We start from the raw sequence: 24,455 nt of genomic DNA on the forward strand, positions 1-24,455 counted from the left end.
TAGCTTTTTTTGTGTCCAGTTTGTGTCGTAGCCTCCTGCCCTGTCTGTCTTTTTTCTCTCTGGCTGTCCTTCCTTCCTTAAATGTACATTTACATATACATCCTCCTTTCCCCTTTCCCTTCCTTTATTGCCTCCTTCCTTTATTGGCATCACTTTACCGAACATAACATATGCTCACAAATGATTCTTCGTTGTATCACAGTTCAAGCCCTACTGTAAAATAAAAGTTCACGATCAGCCGCAGTCCTTTGTTCCTGATAGTCGGTAGGTTGAACCAGACACATGTGGAGGACTGAAGAACTTTACCGCTTATGTGCTGGTGAGCAACCATCGGAAATAAATGGGGAAACATTGTATCCAGTTCTCTAAGTAAATCCATGTCCAAAGGCCCTGACTGCCTCAGCATCCAGTTGCTGTTAGTCTCCTTGGAGGGATGGTGATGAGGGATTTGCAGTTCTATGATGCACAGGGGTCTGATCATACAGGTCAGAGGTCATTCCATTAGTTACATAAGAACTTAAAGGGCCACAACACTGACTTTCACTTTTATTCAAGGCCTGTTCTATTTTGTTTCACTAGATGTAGGCTAACAATAAGCCTACACCAAGTGCTCTGATGAAGATACCCGATTGGTTCCCACCTTATTTGACATAGTGGGTTCTCTCATGAGTTAGTGGAAACAGGCCAGTATGGACTTGGGGAATGATAACAACTACTACTAATAACTCATAACATTCAAATAGACATGTTACTATTGTATATATCTTTTAATATTTCTTCCTTAAATGTGTCAACTTGGGAAGTAGCAGTATAACACTGTATATAAGAACAGTGAAGCTGTAATAATTAATTGATTGGTTGTCAACTATAAAGTGAATTACCAACTATTTTGAAAATCAGTTAATTGGTCATTGTTGGTTAAATGAATATTCCTGTCAGGCGCTGGTAGAGACCAAAAACAGAGCTAAAACATAAATACAAATTAATATTGTATATTGCAAGATTAAGGGAAAAGCCATTAGAGTGCTGCAGGGGTGATGTATTTTTGCAGGCTAACCTGAAAGTTAGATTTCCCTGATTCCTTGTACCATAAGCCTTTTTAAGTTTAATTTTGGATTATTGCAGAAAAATAAAGTCTATGATAAAAAGAAATTTATGATACATCCACATTTTTTTTAGCAAAATAATCTCAACAGATGAACTCCACTTTTATGATTTTTGCGGCTGCATGACTTTAATGTCACCACCACTAAGCGTCTTACACTATACTATACTATACACACTTTACAATACACTGATCAGTCTACAAGTTGTAAAGTTAGAGTTAGAATAGTTTGCAGTTTAAGTCCACCTGTAAAGGCAGATGAGTAACAAGATAACTCTCCATGTAATGATGTTTAATGTCCCCAACAACCCCTGTAGGCTCATTTAGCACGCGATAGAAACCCTGCTTTTTTCTACGGTTTCTAATTCAAACATAGGGTATTTACTGACAAGTTTTATGTTGTGAAGCAAAATAAATCTCCTTTGCTTCTGTTAACCACAGACATTTTTCAGGCATTTAACCAAAAAACAGAGTTTTACTTGAAAAAAATAGCAATTAATTGATTTTCCAAATAGCTGCTGATTTTTTTTAAAACCCTATTTATCGTTACAGTGCTGCATTTAACTGCAATCTTAATATGCAGCCCTGATGTGTCCTCCGAAAGGACAGCTATTGTGTGTGTGTGTGTGTGTGTGTGTTGGAAAATGTGTGTTTGTCTCCTTTCTCCTTGAGCCTGCTTGAAGGGGGGGCAGTTTTTATAGATAGTCATGGTTTAAAAGTGTAGTGTGTGCGTGTGTGCGTGTGTGTGTGTGTGTGTGTGTGTGTGTGTGTAATGGAACAATATTAAGAGCGAACAAGAAATTTAGACACAGAGCAACACCCAGACTCCACATCCTGTTGTCTTACTCTCTCACACTTGCTGTTTGTTTAGGGAAGAGGTGCTCAGGTGAAGCGTTACCACGGCAGCCAGCTCCCTGGTTGCCAGGCAGCACTTCCTGCTCCTCTCCAAAATGGGAGGGGCCAGGTATTTTAGGAAATGATGGTGTGAAGAGGTGTAGGAGGAGGCGGCAGAGAGGGAGGGAGGGAGAGTGACAGAAAGGGAGAGAAATGTATTTTTCTTGATGCTTTGGCAACACTGAGACACATGACTCACATGTGAGCTTGTTAAATTTTCAAATCCTCATTCTTTCTTTCTTTCTTTCTTTCTTTCTTGCTCTCCCTCTCTCTGTTGATCTGCATGTCGTTAGGCTAATGGAGCTGTTGGCCAGAAGGTTGGTCCGTCACATCTAGTTAGCTCCATAACCTAAGCACACAGACACACTGAGACGCACACAAACATGCACTCACCCACAGCTTTTCATCCCATTATCCAGGCCCTGACACTGTTACCAAGGCACCCGGCCCAGGTGCTGCTCTGACACAGACTTCCTGTGACTTTGTTCGAGAGTTGGCAGAGTTGGAGAAGAGCCGCAGACAGAGCAGTCGGACCTAACCGGGCTAATTAATTATTCAGGTCTCAGATTTAATTCACTTTTAGCTTTTGTCATTTTCATCTTTCATTAGCAATTAAGAGTGTTCTGGCCAGATTATGTCTTAAGCTAATGATTGTGAATTTACCATATGGAGACAATGTGGAGTATCTTTAAACTTAATGCTTTTTAACTCAGTTACTGAGATACATCAGACACAAATGTTCACACGTGTTTGCTGACCATTTAAACCCTTAAGAATGTGAAATTAGTGATGTTGAAATAATTAGTTAATTAATTAATTAAAGCTTGAAATCCAAGGACAAATTATTTTCAGGATTAGTGTTGGATTTGTTGCATCATTTCTACGATTTTAGTAATAGGTTCTTTCTGATGTCCGCTCCATAACGTACACTAGTGGGACATACTATTAGGGACACACTGCCATTATCAACTGCAGCTTTAAGATATACTTTGGTATTGAATCATGGTGACAAAAAACAAACAGCAAAAGGCCTATTTTACATGTTATTTAAATATTTACTGCAGAGCTGTTGTACTGGGTTGCATCAGATTGTACAGGTATAGCCCATGGACTGTGTACGCAAGTCTACTCTGTGGATCTTTATACTGCACAACTGTGAACCAGTTTTGATTATTTCAACTGCACTTAAAGGCCAGCAGACAGTGGGTTCAGGTGACGTGTAGTTGATGACGGCAATGATGACGATGAAGTATCTATCCTCCTCTTCCCCAGTTTGGGCTCAGAGCATGCAGATCTGTGTGTCTGTGTGATGTGTGTGTGGCGTGAAATAGAAATTAGTGGGCATTTGAGTGGAATCAAACGGTAGGACAAGAGGAAACTGAGCAGAACATATTCCTTTAAAATCACAGTACAGCTAAGTACTTTGAGCCTCACCTGTGTCAAACACAATCACATCCACTCACACACACTGACATTCATTCAAGGATGTCGGACTTGGTACATTTGTTCTGTGTAGCCTGTTCCTCTCTCTGACTCTGTCTCTGTCTGTCTCTCTCACTCTCTTGCTCCCCCCCCCCACCTCTCGGTCGCCCTCTACACAGTACCCACAGGACAAAAACAGTAGGGGGCGCCAGAGGACCAGGGTGCCACAGTATGCAACAGGGTGCGGCTTGCTGTCTTAATGAGATATAAGTCCCGTTCAAACACATATGTTGGTTTAGGAAACAACACGTGGAGGAATTGTTCAGATATGTAGACCAATGAGACATCAGTTAAGTTACAAAAAATAAAGTGAAATGAACATAACTTAAACAGGAACATAAAAAACACAATATAAGAAAAACTCAAATTTGATTGATCCTCAGAGAGGAAATTCACATGCAGTGAGGTGAGAAAACAGATAAATTAGCATCAACACAGTCAAAATTAGAAAACTGTGAGTAACCACATTCTAAAGCTATATGCATTATAATACCCTAGATTGTTTAAGTGGACTCTGCAAATATTTCCTCAAAAGATATTTAAAAAATCCAGCAGTGTAAATCTGGCGGCCGTGATGTGTGTACTGTGCATATTGTATTGTATGTGTAGGTTTAGATATGAATAACAATTACAATAAACCTTTGATATTTATTAAAATATGCAGTGTTACATATAAGCAGAATAAGTATAAATGCACTATACGCTATATGATGATAATATACTTTGAAATACAATACCACTCTAACCCTGCTTTCCTCTATTTTCTATTATACTTAACAGTTTATCTTTGGGTTTGGGATTGTTGATCAGACTGAACAAGATGTTTGCAGGCGTCAACCTGTTTTCTTGAAAACTGATAAAACTCGTTCAAAGACAGAGGCTGGATTGGATTTATTGAAGTAACATTATCAAGAACCTGAACAGCATGTCTCTAACGAAAAATGAGTGCCAAACTTAAACGTTTTCACACACAACACCCCACATTATAAGTTATGATATTATTAGTTCTGCCTGTGCTTATTCTACAGTAATATGTCACAGTGTCTTCTGGAGAAGACTGTAAAAATTCTGGTTTAAAAGACTTATCCATCCTCTGTCCATTATCTGTAACCGCTTGTTCTCAGCAGGGTTGTTGGGGTCGTAAGCTGATCCCAGCTCACAGTGGGCAGGTCATGGGGCACATCCTCGATAGGTTGCCAGTTTATCGCAGGGCTGACACACGGAAAAAAAAAAACAACCATTCAAACCAATGGGCATTTTAGAGTAACCAGTTAACATAAGCCAGAGCACACGGAGAGAAACCAGAGAGACTTGGGTAGAACGCGCAAATTCTACACTGCTTAGAATCAAACCCAGGACCTTCTTGCTGTGATGCAACAGGGCTGAACATGTTAAGTACAAGTTGGGCACACTGAAAAGAGATCAGAAAGTCTGGATATGAACTTATCATCAGAGACCAAAAGCCCTTACTGACTACCGGAAGTTCTCAGACACAAATTTTCCCTCTGTAGTTTCCTCATACAACGGCCAAACAACAATATACACCGAGGAGAACAGGAAATACATTTCAGTAGAGCTTCAGTGTGGCTTGATGGCAGTACTCAAACTGACTTTAACAAACTATTTTCTTGTAAAAACTAGCTACCTCACTCATTCACTCATTGATACCAGGCACCGTAATTAGCCAGATTTTTATTTTTTGATTTCCTGAGAAATGTAATGAAAATGTTGAAAAACAACCCTCTCTTGCAATATTAAAAGAAAGTCTTGGATCTGTCCCTTTATTCAGAGCCACACCAAAGGTTAATGGGGTCTGTTCTGTGGAGCCAGATCAATACCCAGAGGGCTTGTTAAAAAAAAAAAAAAAAAAAAAAATTGGTTGAAAAAATGAAATTTTACAGTTTAAAGTTTTGATCCTGAGTTATAAATAAAACAAAAACATTGAACAGATTGTTTGCTTTCAGATTCAGATCTTATTTTCTTTCGCATTCAAATTGCATTCTTTTGGTTTTTATTTCACTTTCAGATGGTATTTTGTCACTTTCAGATTTTTTTTGCCATGATCTGGTAGTTGCGGCACCAACTGACAGGGGTGTGGGATTGTGAGTGACAGCATTTCCCAATTATGTTGCCTTCAGGAAATTTTGGTAATTGGTAACATGACTCAATGCCTTTATCGGCTATATTTTAATCAGTTTTATTTATATAGCCTAAAATCCTAATCACATTGCCTCAGTGGGCTTTACAATCTGTACAGTGAACAAAACCCTCTATTCCGAGCCAAAACCATATTGAGTTAAAAAACAACCTTTTAACAAGGGGGAAAGGATGAAAGAAACCTTAGGAAGAGCCACAGAGGAGGATCCCTCTCCCAGTATGTAACAGACATCGCATGATCAGAAAAGAACAACAAAATCAGAGCTGACAAATCGCATTGACAGAATATCTGTTAGAAATTCCAATATATGTAAAGTTTGGTTTGTAGATCCAGGCGGACGACTGAGCAGGCTGAGCCACACAACCTCCTGTCCACTATGGTGACCTGGAAGAGGACAGGCCTCACGAGAAAATTAGCAGTAAAAAAGAAAACATCAGAATGAAGAGGCATCACGTTTTTAAATTTTTTTTTTTTAAATTTACAGAAGTACAGATATAAGGAGATCGTGAAACAGAGGAGAGTAATGATCCAGCTGAGCCCAGGGTATGATGATTCAGATCCAGAGCCAGGAGAGGTAGAACATCCAAGGGGGCCCTGGTCCATCAGAAGGGAACCTGAATGAAAAGAGAGGAGGGGGTGGAAGGGAGGAGGGGGAGGAGGAGGAGGAGGAAACTATAGAGGGTGGACAGTGAGAGAGCGACACAGCTTGCAGCTTGTGGGAACAGAAAATGAAAAACAAAAGTTTGAGAAATGCAATGTAAATCATTCCCCTGATTGCAGAGAATTAAGTGATGCTCAGGACAAAGCTGTTTTGGCAGTTATCAATGTATAAGAGCAGGAAAATACACCAGATTATAAGGTTTAACAGCTGATGTAAAAAAATATGTGTTCCATTTCCACATATGACTGTGAAGGTAACATCAGTCTTATGTGATGGTGCTGCAGTTTCTCCATGTATATAATATGTATCTAGGATATGTATGTGAGGATTCAGAGGTGAAGCCTTGAAAATATAGATATCAGACAGATCAATAAAGAAAACTGTTGTCTTTTATTTTTCATTACGTCCTGTGGCTGCCCTTTTAATGTTGTCATTTTAAAACAAAAACCCTGTCTAACAATTTCAAGTAGACATGATATCATGATAAATTGCAGTTCTTCTTAGTGTCTTCTACATGAAGAATAAAATGTATGAAATATATACCATTAGCCTCAACTCTTACTTTGTAGCATCCTCAACCCCGTTCCACGCAGTAGGAAACTACTACAGATCTGATGTGCTATCATGGGTGGGGCATTTTGAAAATGTTACCTCAGAAGAATGTCACCTTACTTGGATATATCTCTGGGTTAGTTTGTAAGTTAATTAGCTGCACAATTTAGAAATGCTAATGTTTGTATTTTATGATTTATGATCTTACACTTTAGCTGAGGTGTTTTTGGTTTAGAAATGCTTAGAAAGGACCTTCACCACTTCAACATGGGGACAAATCCAAAGATTGACACACCTGTTGTGCCAAGTTATGGTTTCTAAAGAATGGTTGGATGATTGCTCTTAGGGAAAAGGGCTTAATGAACAGTCAACTGTTGTGTGGAGAAAGGCAGAAAAAAAAAACAAGAGCTGACTGGTAATCTGAACAACTTAATTTTCTTTTTTGCAGAAAGGCTGACACTGTGGAAAAAGTCTGATTCATCTGCCTGTCCATCGTCTGTCCTCCAACACATGGCCGACTCTGAGGACCCGCTTTAACCGCACACGCGCACACACACACACACCTGTGGAAGGATTGGGGAAGGAAGTCCAGGTTTCTACCTTCATGAATTCATCACACACCTCAGGTAAGTCTCTATCAAAGTGTTTCTCCATCTCAAGAGCTGCTGCGGTTAACACTTGTATAACTGGAGTGAGACAGGTGCTCTTGTGGCTTATACAGGTTTAACATATGATGAAGTGTCTGACTGGTTAGCTGGTGGTGACATAGATAAGACATTGGGGGCTGGCCTATGACTGGATATTGCTAGTTTGAATTCCTATGATGTCAACTGCCTGTTTCTTTTGTCTGTTTTGTTTCACTTTTATCTAAGCTTACTGCTACAAGCATGAGGACAATATTTTTGACTAATGGGTGTACCCATACTGAATATCAATACAGAATACCATTCTTTTATATAATCTAATTATTTATTGTGCCAAAGTTTTTACCTCCTGGTTGAGTCCATATGAGCAATGTAAGCTTTAGCCTTTTCTTGGGGGGTGAATTATTTCAATTGTGTGGTTATAAAGGAAACTTTATTGACCCAGCAGCTCAGTTTACTTACTCGAGATACAGAGTGTGAGAAAGACTGAAATATTTGAAGCTTTCTAGCAGCACTTTCCAGCTGATGCATGGCTCGCACTGAGGTCAGTAACAGAATCAGTCACATAATCATCCTGTATGTTGCCTCCCTCGGCTGCCCTTCAGTGTGTGTTTGTGTGTCTATGACAGTTCTGATATGGTTGAAAATATTGTGTAAAGCGGTGTGGTCACAAGCACGACTTCTTTCAGCAGTATTAGTGTTAATGGCTCCAGAGATGCCAGTGTCAGTCCGTCAAGCCCACCACTTTTGTCCAGACTGAAATGTAAACAATTATGGGATGGATGGCCATGGAATTTGGTACATCCATTTACATTGTACGTCCTGCTCAGGTGGAATTGGATTCAAGTCATACATAAGACATCACCACACAGGAAGATTGTGATATTATTTAGGAGGGCTGGGCCATATGGCCTTAGAATAATACTGAGATATTATTATTAAAATCAGATATTGACATTTTTGTCCCAATACCTTGATATCAATATTGATAACAACATTGAAGGGATCACAGTTGGTGCTTTCACAAAATACTAATACAATGCTAAAAATAAATAGCAGTAATATGGATGTAATGACTGAAGTTGGTGAGGGCCAGTATTACAACAAGGAGACCAGTCTGCAAAGTTCATCAAATTTCATAATCTTACTTTAATGCAGCCTTTACAGCCACCAACAGACATCACTTGTAACATATCATGATATGATGCTATCCTAAATGTAAAACGATATATAAACTCATATCACTCACTCTACTTCTCACATAGTGTTCCATATAGTTGTCTAATACATGATGCCTGTATTAATAACTGCATTTTTGTGTTTGATGACAATCAGTGGTTGACAGATGAATTGAATTATTTGGCTGAACAAAGTCGAGACATCTGTAAGGCGCCTCAGGTATTTCTGTGACGCCTGAGTTTCGGACTGAGTGACAAGACTGACTGCTGACTGACTGTATGATCTGGTTGTCATGGATACAGATATAGTACATAACGCATACACTCACATACTCACACACGCACACACACACACACACACACACACACACACACACACACACACACACACACACACACACACACACACACACACACAGACAGCAGTATGACTCCAGGGGTTGATGTGCCTCAAATAGAAATGCAGAGATGAGTCATCCACCAAGCTACTGCAGTAGGCACGCACATACACACACACACACACACACACACACACACACACACACACACACACACACACACACACACACACACACACACACACACACACCTTTAAACAGATGTGTTTAGTATGTGGCAGCATGTCAGACATGATGCCTGGTCAGTCACATCTCTCTGTCTTTCTGGCTGCCAAAATGATGTGAAAAGACGATGTTATGATGATAATAGAAAAAGTATTTTGATAAATGATAACAGAAAAGCAATGCATCAGCTCAAGTTGATGTAAAACATTAGAGGATGTAAAAATGAGTGTTTGCAATGTATTTAGTCTGTCTGTTTGTGAGTCACGCTGAGGCAGCCTTAAATCTCTGCTTGAGGACACACAGAGCTGTTTACACAGGAGGTGAGGATGATAAGGGCGATGAAGGTGATGAAGAGGAGGTGGGATGAAGGTGATGATAAAATGATTTAATGAAAAACGATCATTCCTGGAAAGGAAACAGGCATTACAGAGGCGACTGATGAATACAGAGGAGTCAGAATTATCTACCCATTGTATCATACATTGTACAGCGCCCATGCAAGACTTTTTAAAATATGTATTAGCACTGGTTGCATAAAGCCTGATTCATTCGGATCCTTTGTTTTTTGTAATCCATGCACTCCAGCAGTCAGTGACATCCCACAGCACTCCGTTTAAACATTGGAACCTATTCCTTTAGGCAAAGCTTCACTTTGACTGAGCTGCTGAATTGAACAAACAAGTACTATAAATAGCAGCCAGCAGTTTCAATTAATAATATCCACACTGACAGCAATGTGAGAAAAAGGAGCAGTGCAGCATTAGGGTACAGAATGACAGACGCACTACCCACGTGTGACGCACCTTTAAAAATGCTGCTGTTGGGTTAAAAGTGCCTTTTTGTAAAATTTGTACTTGTAATTTGTAATTTCTACTTTGTTTTCTAAGATTGGTATAAAAGACGACACCCACCTTGGCCACTGTATGTTCACCCTGCTGCCATCCCACAAAAGATACAGAGGTATATGCTGTCATACCACCAGACTATGGAGCAGCTTCATTTGCTTGCAGTGTTTGCATATTCTCCTCCCTGTGCCTGCGGGGGTTCTCCAACATTTCCTCCCACACTTCCTCCCATAGTCCAGAGACATGCAAATTAGGTTAATCGGTCACTCTGAATTGCTTGTTGGTCTCTATAAGTCAGCCATGACATGAACTGGCAACGTGTCCAGGCTGTACCCTGCCGCTTGCCCAATGTCAGCTGGGATGGGCTCCAGCCCCCTGCAGCCCTGTAGGGGATAAGTGGTTGTGGATAATGAATGACTATTTCTTGGCCATGCTCAGATTTGTCAGTGGTTTTTGCACAGATCAAACGGACACAATGTAACAAGTTCATTGGTGAGCCTCAGTGGTCATTGTTACCATTGGACATAGAAATTTAAAAGCTTTACCCCCTGTTTACCAGTCCTAATGCTAAAAAAAGTGGCTCATGGCTGTAGCTTCCTACTGTAACCGAGGTATATCACAGTACACAGCAGGCAGCTGAGAACTGGTCTTAAGAAAGAAATAGCTTTATTTGACAAAATGTCAACCTTTATGCCAGATGTTTATACTAATGATGCAAATATTCACTTTGTGTGACTTGCAAACGCTATTTCAGTGTAATATGTAGTTAGTGTACTTCTGTATTGTTGATCTCTTGCCAGCTCAACCAAAGTCTGCTCTGCTTTCTTTCAATATGCCATCTGAATAAGTTACCATAAAAAAAAAGTCTAGTCCTTTACATGGTTTTGAGTTTGCTGATAGTGTTGATAGGTGACCATAACCAATTGTATATAATAAGTTGTCAAGTTGCATGATATGCTAATATGTAATTTTTTTTGTCTGCCAGTAGAGATTTTGTAAGACAACCTCTTGTTGTGTCAGACCATTTCTGGAAGTACTGCTTATCAATGCAGAGTGGCTACTTTGTGACAAAACTGGATTCACAGGATTGTTTTATGGACTAGTTTGATTCTGAGTCCAATGCATATGTGGCGGTTATTGCAATGTATTGTGTGTGTGTGTGTGTGTGTGTGTGTGTGTGCGCGCAGTGATGTAGAAATAATTAGTCGTTTGAATAATGTGTCAAGAAATTAAATTTAAATGTATCATTGTTTGCACCCAAATAATGATGTGTTGGTGCAGCTAAATGAAAAAGTTTGGCACACCAGTGCAAAAAATAAATAAATAAATAAATAAATAAAAGAATACAATGTCTTCCCATGTAAAACTTAGTATTTAAAACTATCTTCTGCCAAGAGCTGATATTGGTTTATCGTAACCAATAGTGGATTTCTAAGGCAATACTGGTATCCATATTTGAAAGTTAAAAAATATATGATATTTCATTACATTTATTACAAGTATTACATATTTTCGAAAAAAGAAACAACATAAACAGAAATGGCTACATTGGTAGCGTGTTTTTTTTTCTTTAAATTATGACAAAATACAAACTAAGCAGGAAATATTACAGTGTAAAAATCAATTTGTCGGTGCTCGCCGGTGGACAAACTCTCTAATGGTACCTCAAACCTAGCATATTATTGTTATTAGTTTTTCTATCCTATGTGTGCACCATTTGTTATTCATTAGTTTAGCATTAAGCATGCTGTTATTTGCAAAATTAGCATTCATTATTTCATTAATTTAGCATGTTTGCCAATGAGCACTCTATACGAAGTACAGCTGTGTCAGATGGGAATGTCACCCATGTTGCAAGTATTTGTTCCCAAGTTTTTGGAATGCAGAGTCACCACCAAAGTCAGGACTCATCCACTGAGTGTCTGGTCAAAATGGCCAATCCGTCAAAGAGACGTTGTCTTACTCACTGGATGATTGAATACTTTAACCTGCTGGTGGCACTGTATGAAAACATGTTGAGATATTTCAGTCCTGACCAGTGTGGTTGGACCAACCGGAAGGCCGACATCGCTGTCCTTAGCGCCACAAGCCTAATGAAAATGGAGCATCAGCCACAAGTTGAATCTAGTAGTGCATGGACAAGACAAGGTTGCAGTGTGAGCAAGCACAGCCATCATGCTTATAAAGTAGTCCATCTCCACCTTCTGGAACTCCGACTGCACCAACACACAATCATAGGGGGAAAAGGTTGCAGCCCTGCCCACACGATTTGATTGACAGGTGATCTCTGGGCAGTGTGCTGCAGAAACATGACAGCGCCGAACGCCTCCCCATCCCCCCACAACCCCCGCCACCCCACCCCAGAGCTGTAGGCTTACTGCTCCCTTTCCGTCTATTTTTATCTGTGGCTCCTCCTCCTCCCAGGCAGGCTATTTTCAGCTATAGTCCCTCCATCAACCCCCCATCTCCTGTGTTAGTAAATGCTTCTCTTCTCCACTCCTTTCTCCCCTTCGTGTTCTTTAGTCTTTAAAAAAAAGTCATCCCATCTTAACACCAGAAACATGCAGCGGAGGGGGAAATGACCGAAGTTGGATGGCTGTTGAAGATAGTCCTCATCTTCTCCTTCTCCTTTCTGTACGTTATGAAGCTTTTACTAAATCCAAAGACGCCGTTGTTGACTTTCTATTCATCCGTCTATCTTCCTCACCACCCAGTGATCTACTTTTCAGCCTCTTGCTCCTGCTCTCCCTCCTCCCTCCGTCTCCTCTCTTCCTTTCTCAACGTTCATTCAGCAGCTCAAAGAGCGTCATAGACACACTCCCCTGTACACACTCACACACCAAGGACTCTCAGACAGTGAATATTAGCTGTCTGACCAGCAGCTGTTTCTGGTCGCTGTACACAGCTCGGCTCTGCAGCAGCCTGCCTCTTTTTGTGTGTTTTCAAGCGAGGGATAAGAGGACACCGTGTGATCTGTGGCTGTTTATTTTGCTGGGAGGATTCTAACTTGCCGCTCGTCTTCTTGAGCCCAGCCTTTCCTCTCGTTGCATTTCTTTTTATTTATTTATTTTTTTTATTCTACTCCTCTGCTCCCTCCTTCTTTCCATTTCCCTCTCTCTGTCATTCTCTCAGCGCCTCGTTCTAATTTTGGAAGCATGGAACCTCGGGGAGCGCTCTCCCAAAGCTATTTACATCCTCGCCTCTCCTCCTCTTCCTCCCGCTCCTCCTCCACCGCCTCTTCCTCGTCCTCTCCTCTCCCTCTCGTACAGGAGGAGAGCAGCATGAGGATCCTTTGATGCACCCGAGCAGGGGAATTCGTCTTCTCCTCGTCTCTGTATTTTTGTTGTGTTGTTAGCGGTGGGAAGTGGTGGAGAGGCTGCAGCAGTACCACTCTCCAACCGATCCCTTCCATCACTTCTCAGTTAATGGAAATACACACAGCAACAAGATTACATTGATTCCTTCCCGCTCTTGGTTTTTCCTCATTCAATTTGGCTGCTAAGGACTGAGAGAATGTTCAGTGCGGCAGAGGAAACAAACTTTTTTTTCTACCTTTTGCAACATACCAGCCACTGTTTCAGGAGCAAAGTGTTGTGCGTGGATCAGGACTCCAGGTGATGTAGACCAGAAAGCCACATTTTGATATTTTTTATTCATTCTGAGGCAAGCAGAGAGGACGGTGATTTTCAAACCTGCAGCCGAGGCTACAACACTACAAAAGAGGATTTTGTCTGAAGTGTCTGTTACTGGTCATCACAGCGCGAACCATGGGCCAGAGCCAGTTGGAGCTCCAGGAAAACTGAAAGGGAGAGAGACTACCTGCAAAAATCAGACTGCAGCCTTAACAGGCTACCTCTGCTGGATTACATAATAAAAGCACAGAGGAGTTTTCTGAGTTCCCTCTGGAATTTTTAATGGAATTCACATTAATTGTTTTTAATCATTTTTATTACAAAAGCACAGAAAACATTTGGAAGTTTTCAATTTTGTTTCTCCTCAGAATGAGTCATCTATGATTCAGTATTTTTGAAACTACATTTTAATGCTGGTTTCCCACTATCCTTAGCAACTTGAGTCCTAGACTAAGCCATGCTGCTTTCTCAGAAGAGGAACTGATTGTCATTTTTTGTGACAAAATAAAGCGCTGCTTCTTGTCTTGGCATGCTGTTGCATCCCACGGTGTCAGGATTGTGCGCCATGTTGCAGACCATCTATGAGACTGAGTCCTGTTTTTCCTCCGCCAGCACAGACAGCCACCAGCCTCTGGAGCTCCTAAGTGACAACAGGGGCTCCAGCATTGCCATGCCCACCACCGGTGAGTCATCTCTGGGAAAGGAGAGGTGGGGAGGGGGGCTGCTCAGCGCTGGAGGTTTGATGGGTTCGTCAGACTAAAGCTTGAATGTAAAAAGTGTTATTTGGCATTCCCCGAACAACAGTATATTTGCGTAGGCTCAGTTGTTTTGTCGATAGAATAGAATGTAAGAATGTGACTGTAGGTTATGGTCAGAGGGTTTCAAACTGTGGGGATGTGAGGCAAAGATGCTGTGTGGGGTGGAATGGGCAGGGGCATGCTGTTGTTAGTCGGTAAGGCAGTTGGTCGTTATTAACATGGTCTACGTTTGGAGCAGTTGAGGCTGTCAGACAGTTCATTGAGGCAAGTAATGCTCATTTTAGATCCATAGTGCCACACTTTGCGGCATAGTTCCTATTCCTTCTCTGAGTCCTGAACATGCACATGATGAACATTCTTTCAGATTCAGTTTGATTTTATGCTTTACGAAGATATCATTAAACACAAAGTACAATGCTAATAAAAAACATACATTTGCTTAGAAATTACAAAAAAAACTCTCCTTATAACTGCAGAACTTGCTTGAGAATAATCTTATTTTTGAGTTTTTTCAGTATAAAAGTCATCCAGTAATTGATGACTGTACACACAGGAATGCACTGAACAGCAAATAAGTAATTCTGCGTTATTTTAATGGTGCCAGTTTACCAAAATGTGAACAAATATAGGCTAAAACTAACTGGGCTTGAGTTTTATCCCAGAGCTAACTCACTGAATACACTGATGCAGTATGCTTCCTGTTTACATCCCATGAAGCCTATAAATTATATGAACTGTACTAGCAAAGCATCATGTGTGGTCGTTGCATTGGTGTTACCTTTTTTCATGACCATTTTGTTTTGACATTAATAAGGTGCAGAATGTCCCATCACCATGACTCTTGGATTCCTAAAACACAAATATTTGCCCTGTGTTGAAAACGTGTGGACATGCAGACAGAAAAAAAAAGTCATTCACTGAAACAACAATATCTCCTTTTCACATTTTCAGAGAAGTTGGGGCAAGAACGCTCCTCCGTAAATCATCACTCGCTTGTGATTTCCATTCTCTCCGCTGCTCCTCGTCAGTTTAGGGAGTGTGGATAACCTTTGTTAGGGAACCTCTTAGACTTCAAACCACACTTTTTTGCAGACTTTGCTGCTCTTAAGAGCCAACTCGCAGGTCACTTGTCTTTGTCCTTTAGATTTAGGGAATTGATCTAATACTGAAACACAACAAAAGTAGCAAAATATATCTCTTGTGTGAATTCAACCTGTGGATGATTTGGTACAGTAAAGGCTGCTGAACAATGTGGCTGCTGACGTTGGGTGGGCCTATTTGGAGTGTGGCCTGATGCCACCTCCCGATGCCAGCAGGTTGTTAATTGGTACAAGCAGGACACAACATTCACTCTTAATCTTCTTTTGGGCTGCAGTTACACTATTGGTTCACTGGTGAACCCAGGTCAGTGTTTATTAGTGTTTGTGTGTTTGTTCGGACTTAACAGCCTCACAGACACGTGAAGGTCAGGGTTGGAGATACTATGTATTCTCATGTTTGCTTTTTGATGATGTTATAACATTTATTATTTAAAACTAGTTCTGCATCTCATATGATTGGAAATATTTAAACCAGCAAAATGATTTTATAGTCTTGTTTTTGTCCAAACAACAAAAATAACCACTGTATTTTACTAGCTTTGTTTTGATCTCTACCAACTTGGGGGAAAAGATTTGGCCCTTTAGTTCCAGTTAAACCAAATCAATGAGCTGAATGTTGCTAAAGTGTTCAGAGTCAACCAAAATAATCAGAGCTGGCTCTGAGCTCCCTAGGGCTTTAAGCAAAATTCTGATAAGGGGCCCTTGTACCCAACCTAAAGTATACAAAGGAGTTAAAATGAGCTCAACCTTAAACATCTACAGCAGTAAAATGACACATGCGCATCAGTGCAGCATTAATATTTATCCAAAAAGATCAGATATGATAGGGAAACAATGCTGATAATATTGACTTTTACTTAAGAAAGCAAAATGCTAGGCTTTTACTTAGTGGACTATTTTCACTGTGTAGTAATAGTACTTTTACTGAGGTATATGATGTGTATTTTACTCCCGTGACTAAACCTTGACTGAGAGCCTAACTCGTCATTGTCCTGTTTTGATATTATGTGCACCATAGAGGAGTTTATTATTGATATGCAGTGGAGTGGACACCACAGTTGCTGCCGGAAAGCAAGAGTTTTGTTTCGTGCATACAAGCGCATGTTCGCGTGATGCGGCTGTCTTCTCGTGCTGCAGTTTATGAACACCTCGGCCCGTTGACATTTATCAAACGTAATAAGTCACTGCAGGCCTATCTCACTCTCTCTTCTGTCAGGCATTAAGTCACAGACCGCAGTGAGCAAGATGCAAACAGATAAAAGATTCACTGCCCAGCCCAGCTGATGTTAGCAAGACGGACAGACTGCAGAGAGGTGGACTGGCACTGAAAGCTAGCGCACATGAACTTATATGGCATTTAACTGCTGATATCGCTCTAGAAGAAGGGAAATTCCCAAGTTTACCTGACTGCGGTTCCTGCAGTTCATTCTCACGTTGCTTTTTTTCCCCAACTCTCGTGACCAGAAGGATAGTGACTCCTCAAACTCTCATCTCCTAGTTGTAAACATTGACACCCACTTTGACATGAGGGGGCGGTGGGCCCTCGTTTACCTTGTGAAAGATGCTCCAAGTCAACCAAAATAATGAGCCGAAAGATGTTAAAACCCTTTGTTGAGGGGAACCGCAGAGTTGTTGAGCATTTATGTGACTCCTTCACAATACACAGTCATTTGACCCATTGTCAATACAAATAATATCGCCAGGGCTTCTTTAAAAATCTGCACACTTGGTGTGTGAATGATTTAACCAGATGTTGTCAAAGATATAAAGCTTGGTCTAACACAACAGACAGCATCAGCTGTGGATGACCTACTGTCTGCCAGCCCATAATACTTCTGACCCAGCCTCAGTCGCTATAGCAACACTACACATGTGACTCCCCTCTCTCTCTCTAAGCTTCTAATTTGTCCAAAGTACAAACAGCCATTATACTATTTTTACCTCACTCTCTCTGCTGCTCTGTCTTTTTCTTTCTCCCCTCTGTGTGTCTCTCTCTCTCTCTCTCTCTCCTGGCTTTTTTTTTTTTTTTTTTTTAGAGTGTTTTGCAGGGCTGATGTCATAGTGCCTATTTTCTTTTAGCAATGCAGAACGAACAAGACAGGGAGAGACAGAGAGAGAGAGCGAGAGAGAGAAGCGAAAAGACGAATATTGGTTTCCAGAAATACCTCGCAGCAGTAGCAGTCGCAGCAATGAGAAATATGAGCGACTGAAAACATAGACTGGGCTTCCAGCTACACACCTCTGTCTTCCCTATTTGTGTTTTATGAACTTTTATTGGTGATTAACATTACAAAATATTCGCAAACAAATATTGTAACGTCTTTCTTTACAGCCGTAGATGATAAACGTAAGCAGAGAAAACAGCTGAAGGAGCAGAGAGAAAACTGAAGTTCACAGTTTTCACATCACTGAAGATTCATAAGCTAGCTGCGAAAACAACAGACGTTTTCCACTAACTAGCCCAATTTTGTTTCTGGTTAGTCTCTATCTTTATTGCTTAGTTCATATATTCCCAAACTACACAGCCCAGAGATCAAGTGTCAGGTCTGAGCATTTGTAGCTTCCCTAACGAGTAACGCATAAAGGGGACACATAAAATGTTTCCTGCGTAGCAGGAAAGAGTCTTTAGACAGCGAGTAAGTATAACAGCAAAGAGCCTTTAATATCTGGATACAGTCTGGATCGCTGTCGCTTTAAAGCAGGCATGGTCTCGTCAAAGGCAGAAGTTGTAAGTTCACAGTTGTTGGAACGAATCAGAGATGTCCAGTGGTCCAATCAAAAACATGACAGGCTTTATCTCACAAGTGGACGATTTAGCAACAAGTAGTCAATTGACCAACATTAATTGGTGTTCAAACAAAAACGCCAAGAATGTGATAATTCCAGATACTCAAATGTTATCATTCACTGCTTTTCTTGGGCTTGCATAACAGGTAATTTAGATCTTTTTGTGTTTGGCCGAGTGGTGCACAAAGAACAAGCTAATGCTCAACATCAGAACTAAGAAGCTGTTGGTGATTTCAGAATAAAGGATGCAAAGGAACACACCCGTATTGATTCCTTGGAATTACCATCACTGAAAACTTGGTCATCGAACATTGCCACCCTTGTCACCTTGTATTTACCTGGTCCCTTGTACAATATATTGATTGATATTATTGAGCTGTTCTGGATTATTTCTGTTTCTATGCCTATGCAGAACATTTTACAAATGCTTCACCCAGGATGAGTGACGTTTATATCAGCCTGATCTGCATTTTGTATCATCTTTACCATATATGGGTAGTCTTTTCTAATGGTTAGGACTCCTTCCATTAGACTGTGTTAGCGCTGATGACTTTGGTAATCCAATGCGTTAGTCCACTAGTTCCACCATTTTGAGTGGAATGTGTTGACTGGAGGTGTTGCAATATAACGATATTGACGATAATTACAATATTTATAAATGAAATATTGACATCATATTAGTAGACATATAATAATATTGACTAAATTAATCCAGTGCCTCTTTAATCATTTCTGTTTCTTTCTGTTTTTACTTAGTACATAGTAGGTGGCTGTAATGTACTTTTAGCGCTGGTTGCCACACACCATAAATCGGTAAACAAGAGTCAAGGAGACGCAGCAAGTTGCTAGCAACTACCACAGTGTGTGGCAATCATAAATGATTTTGTCCAAGACAGTTGTGTAGTGAAATCGGTTATGGAGCAGCCCGAGTGTTGATAACTGTTGGATTGCCAGGAAATTCACTAGACACGTTCATGTTCCCCTCAGGATCAGTTGTCGATTGGTTGTAGACAGTGGTTGGCAGATTAATCAGAAACAATTTATTAATCTTCAGCTATTCTAAGAGAAACTTTTCTTTTGGTGTTTAAATGCAAAATACACTATATTGCCAAAAGTATTCAGTCACCCACCCAAATAATTGAAATCAGGTGTTCCAATCACTTCCATGGCCACAGGTGTGTAAAAGCAAGCACCTAGGCATGCTGACTGTTTCTACAAACATTTGGGAAAGAATGTGTTGCTCTCAGGAGCTCAGTGAATTTCAGCGTGGTACTGTGATAGGATGCTGCCTGTGCAAGTCCAGTCATGAAATCTCCTTGCTCCTAAATATTCCACAGTCAACTGTCACCAGTGGTATTATAACAAAGTGGAAGTGATTGGGATTGACAGCAACTCGGCCACAAAGTGGTAGGCCATGTAAAATGATGGACGCTGAGGTGCATAGTGCGCAGTAGGGCTGTACTGACACACGTGTCAAAACTGAAATCGCGACACTCAGATCCACGAACCTGTCTCACGGTCCCCTGTCCCAGTGCTGCAGCTCTGAAAGAGACGTGACGGGACACGTCATGATGATGACGTCAGTGTGTTTTCAAGGTGTTTCCTTGTTGTTTTCCTTGCTGTTATAATGTGTCGTGATTGAGATCCCGACCCACCAAACATCCTGGAGAGTGACTAAGTTACGTTTTTAGCTCTAAATTACTTAATTACATAATCGCCATCAGTGAACAGGTAGCTGTCTGACTCTGTCACTCGTGAGGACAGAGGCTATTTTCTGGGGGAAAGTTCAATGAAGTCTTGGTCCGGACACACACATGAATTTTTTTTCATCATAAACTCTTAGAAAATTAAAGTTTTTTACCGGTGACGAAGAGTTGGTAGGACAGGCGGGAGGACAGACGCTTCTCCACATATAGCTGTGGTATTTTTTACCTTGTTGCCAGAGACAGTTACTATGTTACCTTAGTTTGGTTCTGTAATGTTGCTTTGTGGGACATTGCTCTTTATTAAATTGAGTGAGGGACCTGTGCAGTTAACAGACACACCCTCCATACGCGCAGCTGGCTCATCCATTCACACTGGTTCAGTTTGCCAATACTGCGCCTCTGATACTATCAGACGAGAATCATATACAGAAGTTATTGTAATGTTCTCCTGGCAGCTGCCTGGGTTTGGCGGTTGCCAGGAGAACGGTACTTGTCTGACTGCATTGTACCAAGTGTAAAGTTTGGTGGAGGGGGATTATGGTGTGGGGTTGTTTTAAAGGAGTTGGGCTTGGTCCCTTAGTTCCAGTGAAAGGAACTCTGAATGCTTCAGCATACTAAGAGATGTTGGACAATTCCATGCTCCCAACTTTGTGGGAACAGTTTGGGGATGGCCCCTTCCTGTTCCAACATGACTGTGCACCAGTGCACAAAGCTAGGTCCATAAAGACATGGATGAGAGAGTTTGGTGTGGATGAACTTGACTGGCCTGCAATGACCTCAATCCAACAGAACACCTTTGGGATGAATTAGAGCGGAGACTAAGAGCCAGGCCTTCCCATCCAATCAGTGTGTGACTTCACAAATGCTCTTCTGGAAGAATGACCAAAAATTCCCATAAATACACTCCTAAACCTTGTGGAAAGCCTTCCCAGAAGAGTTGAAGCTGTTATAGCTGCAAAGGTTGGACCGACGTCATATTAAACCCTATGGATTAAGACTGTCACTTAAGTTCGTATTAGAGTCAAGGCAGGTGAGCGAAAACTTTTTTGCAATATAGTGTATGTATTCTCTAGTTTTAGAAGTCTCTGAAACAAAATGATGAAAACAGAAGATGTTTGATGATATCATGAAATAGCTACTGATGGAGCTTTCTTCACTGTTCTACATCTATTTGATATTCAGCAATCGGTTCACAGAATAGTTAATCTGTTGTTTTATGTTACGTTTAGTCACATTCATCGACCTAATGGAAATGTTACCTTGACTGAAATTCTTTTTTCTCTCTGGCTTTGAGCATTGTTAGAAACTTTCTGGATAATGTCAGTAGACAACTAACAAAGTTCTAGTGATTTTAATGCAGAAATGTCGCATATTGTGTCTTTAAAGTTCTCTGCGGTGCATGTTGGCACCAAGGTATAATCACCAGTCTGTGTTCAATTCTTCAATATTCACTGACTCGATGCACAGTCGGTCTTTCATTTATTTTTGACAGACTGAAACGTTGCCTCTTTGTCAAACTGTATGTTAGTGTGTGTGTGTGTGTGTGTGTGTGTGTGTGTGTGCGCGCGTGTTTACCAGACTATAAATGTCTTCAGTTTGACGTCAGACGCTGGCTGCTGTGGAATGCTGCTCTCTTGCCAAACAGACTGTTGTACACACACTCACAGACCAGTCTCTCACACACACACGTACACAGGGACACTGTGTGTGTTGTAGTTGAAGGGGAGACACGTGCGTCACAGTGAAACGCCAGAATATTTGTTTAGGTAATTTAGATGTGAGTGGCTGCGCGCACACAAACACACACACACACACACACACACACACACACACACACACACACACACACAGCTTTGTTTATTCCCAGCTCTCAGTTTTTGGACTTTTTACCAACTTTCTTTGACTGAGCCAACCAAATGGTCACAAACCAGCAAGTCTGAAACTGGAAAGCTTCTTCACATGTGCATGAATGGGGAAAATATTTTTTTTAATCCACAACATTTAGTCAGAAATTCATATGAGACTATCTGAGCCCATGACATTGAATTAGAGTACAGCAGCCCTGTTACCCATTTTCTATGCAGTACATGTTTCTCTCCCTCATGTCAAAGGTCAGAAGTCACAGGTCAGCTTGTGACAAAAGATAATGAAAATCTGTAATGATGAAATCTTTCCTCCTCTAATTAGTCACAATTCTTGAGCCCTGGGCTAATAGGCTTTTCCTCATTGTGGACGTTGGTGTTTGATTAGCTTGAAACCCACGTGATGCAAAAGCAGAGGGGGTGTGCCAAAGAATGGCTGGTGACCAATCGGGGAGAGTATATAAAGCTCAAAGGTCAGACTCCACAGTAGGTTAGTCCTAATTGAATTTCCTCTTTGGCCAGCAGACATCCCAACATGTCTCAGCGTAGCAACTTCCAGGAAGTATCCTGATCCAATAACAGGGGTCAGCCGAGGCCAAGAGAGAGCAGTCACCAGAGACTTGTAGCAGGTCACAATCACTGGCCTGCTCAAGGGCACGTCCGTAGGCTCTGATCATGATGGTACACTAAAAGTCTTCTGTCCCTGCCTCCCTGGTCTGTCAGTTTTAGGCAGCGTGTTCACCTGTTGGCTCTCTACGCTGCAAACAGCCATTCTCTCTCTCTCTCTCTCTCTCTCTCTCTCTCTCTCTCTCTCTCTCTCTCTCTCTCTCTCTCTCTCTCTCTCTCTCTCTCTCTCTCTCTCTCTCTCTCTCTCTCACACACATACGCAAGTCATCATGTAAGCTGATTGGAGCAGTTAAGCTTGTTGGAGCTTCCGATCTGAGTGGAAAATTCTTAGCATTGAAGCCTGAATAACCACATACAGAAAGTGTGTTTTAATCCACCTGTATTTATATGCGTTTTCTCAGGTTTTGCGTCAGAAAAACTGAATAGAAAGGTGGGAAATGGAAAGTGGAATAGCAGGTAAATAAAATGCAATGGAAATAGATTTGGTGAATAAATCATGACGTATGTGAAATATGTGACTTAAACGTCAGCTGAGGATATGTAAAACATCTGATCTATGGGGAGGCCTTCCACATATTGATACGTGAAACAAGCCAAAATGACATATTTCCATCATTGTTCCACAGTCTTTGTTTTAGGGAGTACTCCTGCATATGTGAAAGTATGATAAGTCACTTATAACTGGCTTCAGAGGAAGCTGCATGTAATCTGATAAAATGCCTCCAGTGATGTCAGTCAGTGGCTGACTTATGGGTAATATAGGCAGGTTTTGCAGTCCACTGGTTTATCATGTCGGTCCTGTAGCACAAAACCAGGTGCCCTCCTTACCCATAATGCAATTAAGCCTCTGAGTGGAGGCAATTTATCAGATTACATCATATTACAACTGCTTTACACTACCTTTATTTTAACTTCATCAAATGTATATGCCCCCTTCCTCTGCAGTGGTTTAATGAATCTTAACTAGAGAGTTAACGCTACCAACTGTTGATATATGCCCAGTTCCAAATATGTGCATAAATACTGCATATTGCATAGATGTGCATTTATTCCCCGTTTTCTGAAAATTTGGTTAAATATGGGACTACATCTAAAGGAAACTTAACTGTAGAGATTGTGTCATGAAGGCTAATCAGAACTGATATGTTTTGCGATTGTCAGTGTTCCAAAACATCCTTAAAATGCTCATCACTAAGTGAGCACAGAGAGTTGTCCACTCTGAAGCCTGAATAAGGAGATCAGTATTAATCCGTCATAATGATTAGCTCAAGTAGAGGCTACAAATCCAGATCAGTGTAAGGTTGCGCATTTCTTTACTAATTAAGGGAAGGGACACCATTACTGTTTTAAGGTTTAACGTTCATTTGTCCAATGGCTGATCTGGCAATCCTCTTTTCTTTTTTCTTTCTTTCCCAATTTGTCTGGACCATGTTAACATTTTCAGCAGTGTCTTTTAGGCTAGCCACACTGAATTTATTCTCGGCTAAAGCCAAGATAACACTGGGGTAAGTCATTGCTATGCTCAACTTATCAATCATGCAGACTAATCAGTCATTCTGTCTTTCTCTCTCTCCTTTGTCCTGCAGTGGTGGAGGTGAAGAGCAGCCTACCCTCGGGCATGCAGAGCCCAGTAGGAACAGCGAGCGAGCAGAGAGGAGGAGGAGGTGGAGAGGCTGGTGAGTAGGTAGTCCTCTGGTCCTTGAGGGGGAGTTGCATGTCTCTGACAGGGGCTTGATTAAGTGGGTACCACCTAAAATGTCTCCTAAACGTAGACCAGTTGACTGTCTGAGTGGTTTCTGGGTCCGTTATTAGGGTCTCTGGATGGGTTCACAAGATACTTAGGGATAGGGGAACTGAACTGATTTAACAAATCAAAGTTCATGTACCATTGTATATGTGAG

The 24,455-nt window shown here is 41.0% G+C and overlaps 1 protein-coding gene across 8 annotated transcripts in view; it reads left to right on the forward strand.

The window, feature by feature from the left end:
* hdac5 (histone deacetylase 5) overlaps positions 1 to 24,455 on the forward strand; it is a 69,038-nt gene that overhangs the window by 11,459 nt on the left and 33,124 nt on the right. For 5 of the 8 annotated variants that reach the window (XM_037088027.1, XM_037088028.1, XM_037088024.1 and 2 more), the window contains exons 2-3: positions 7,301 to 7,478; positions 24,141 to 24,230. In XM_037088027.1, coding sequence (XP_036943922.1) covers positions 7,457 to 7,478; positions 24,141 to 24,230 — 112 coding nt within the window. In that variant the 5' untranslated portion in view covers positions 7,301 to 7,456. Of the gene's footprint in view, positions 1 to 7,300; positions 7,479 to 13,292; positions 14,398 to 24,140; positions 24,231 to 24,455 lie in introns of those variants that run through there. The other 3 variants (XM_037088025.1, XM_037088021.1, XM_037088022.1) reach the window with 3 other exon arrangements.

Source organism: Acanthopagrus latus, chromosome 23 (assembly GCF_904848185.1).
Source record: "Acanthopagrus latus isolate v.2019 chromosome 23, fAcaLat1.1, whole genome shotgun sequence".
Classification (NCBI taxonomy): Eukaryota; Metazoa; Chordata; class Actinopteri; order Spariformes; family Sparidae; genus Acanthopagrus; species Acanthopagrus latus.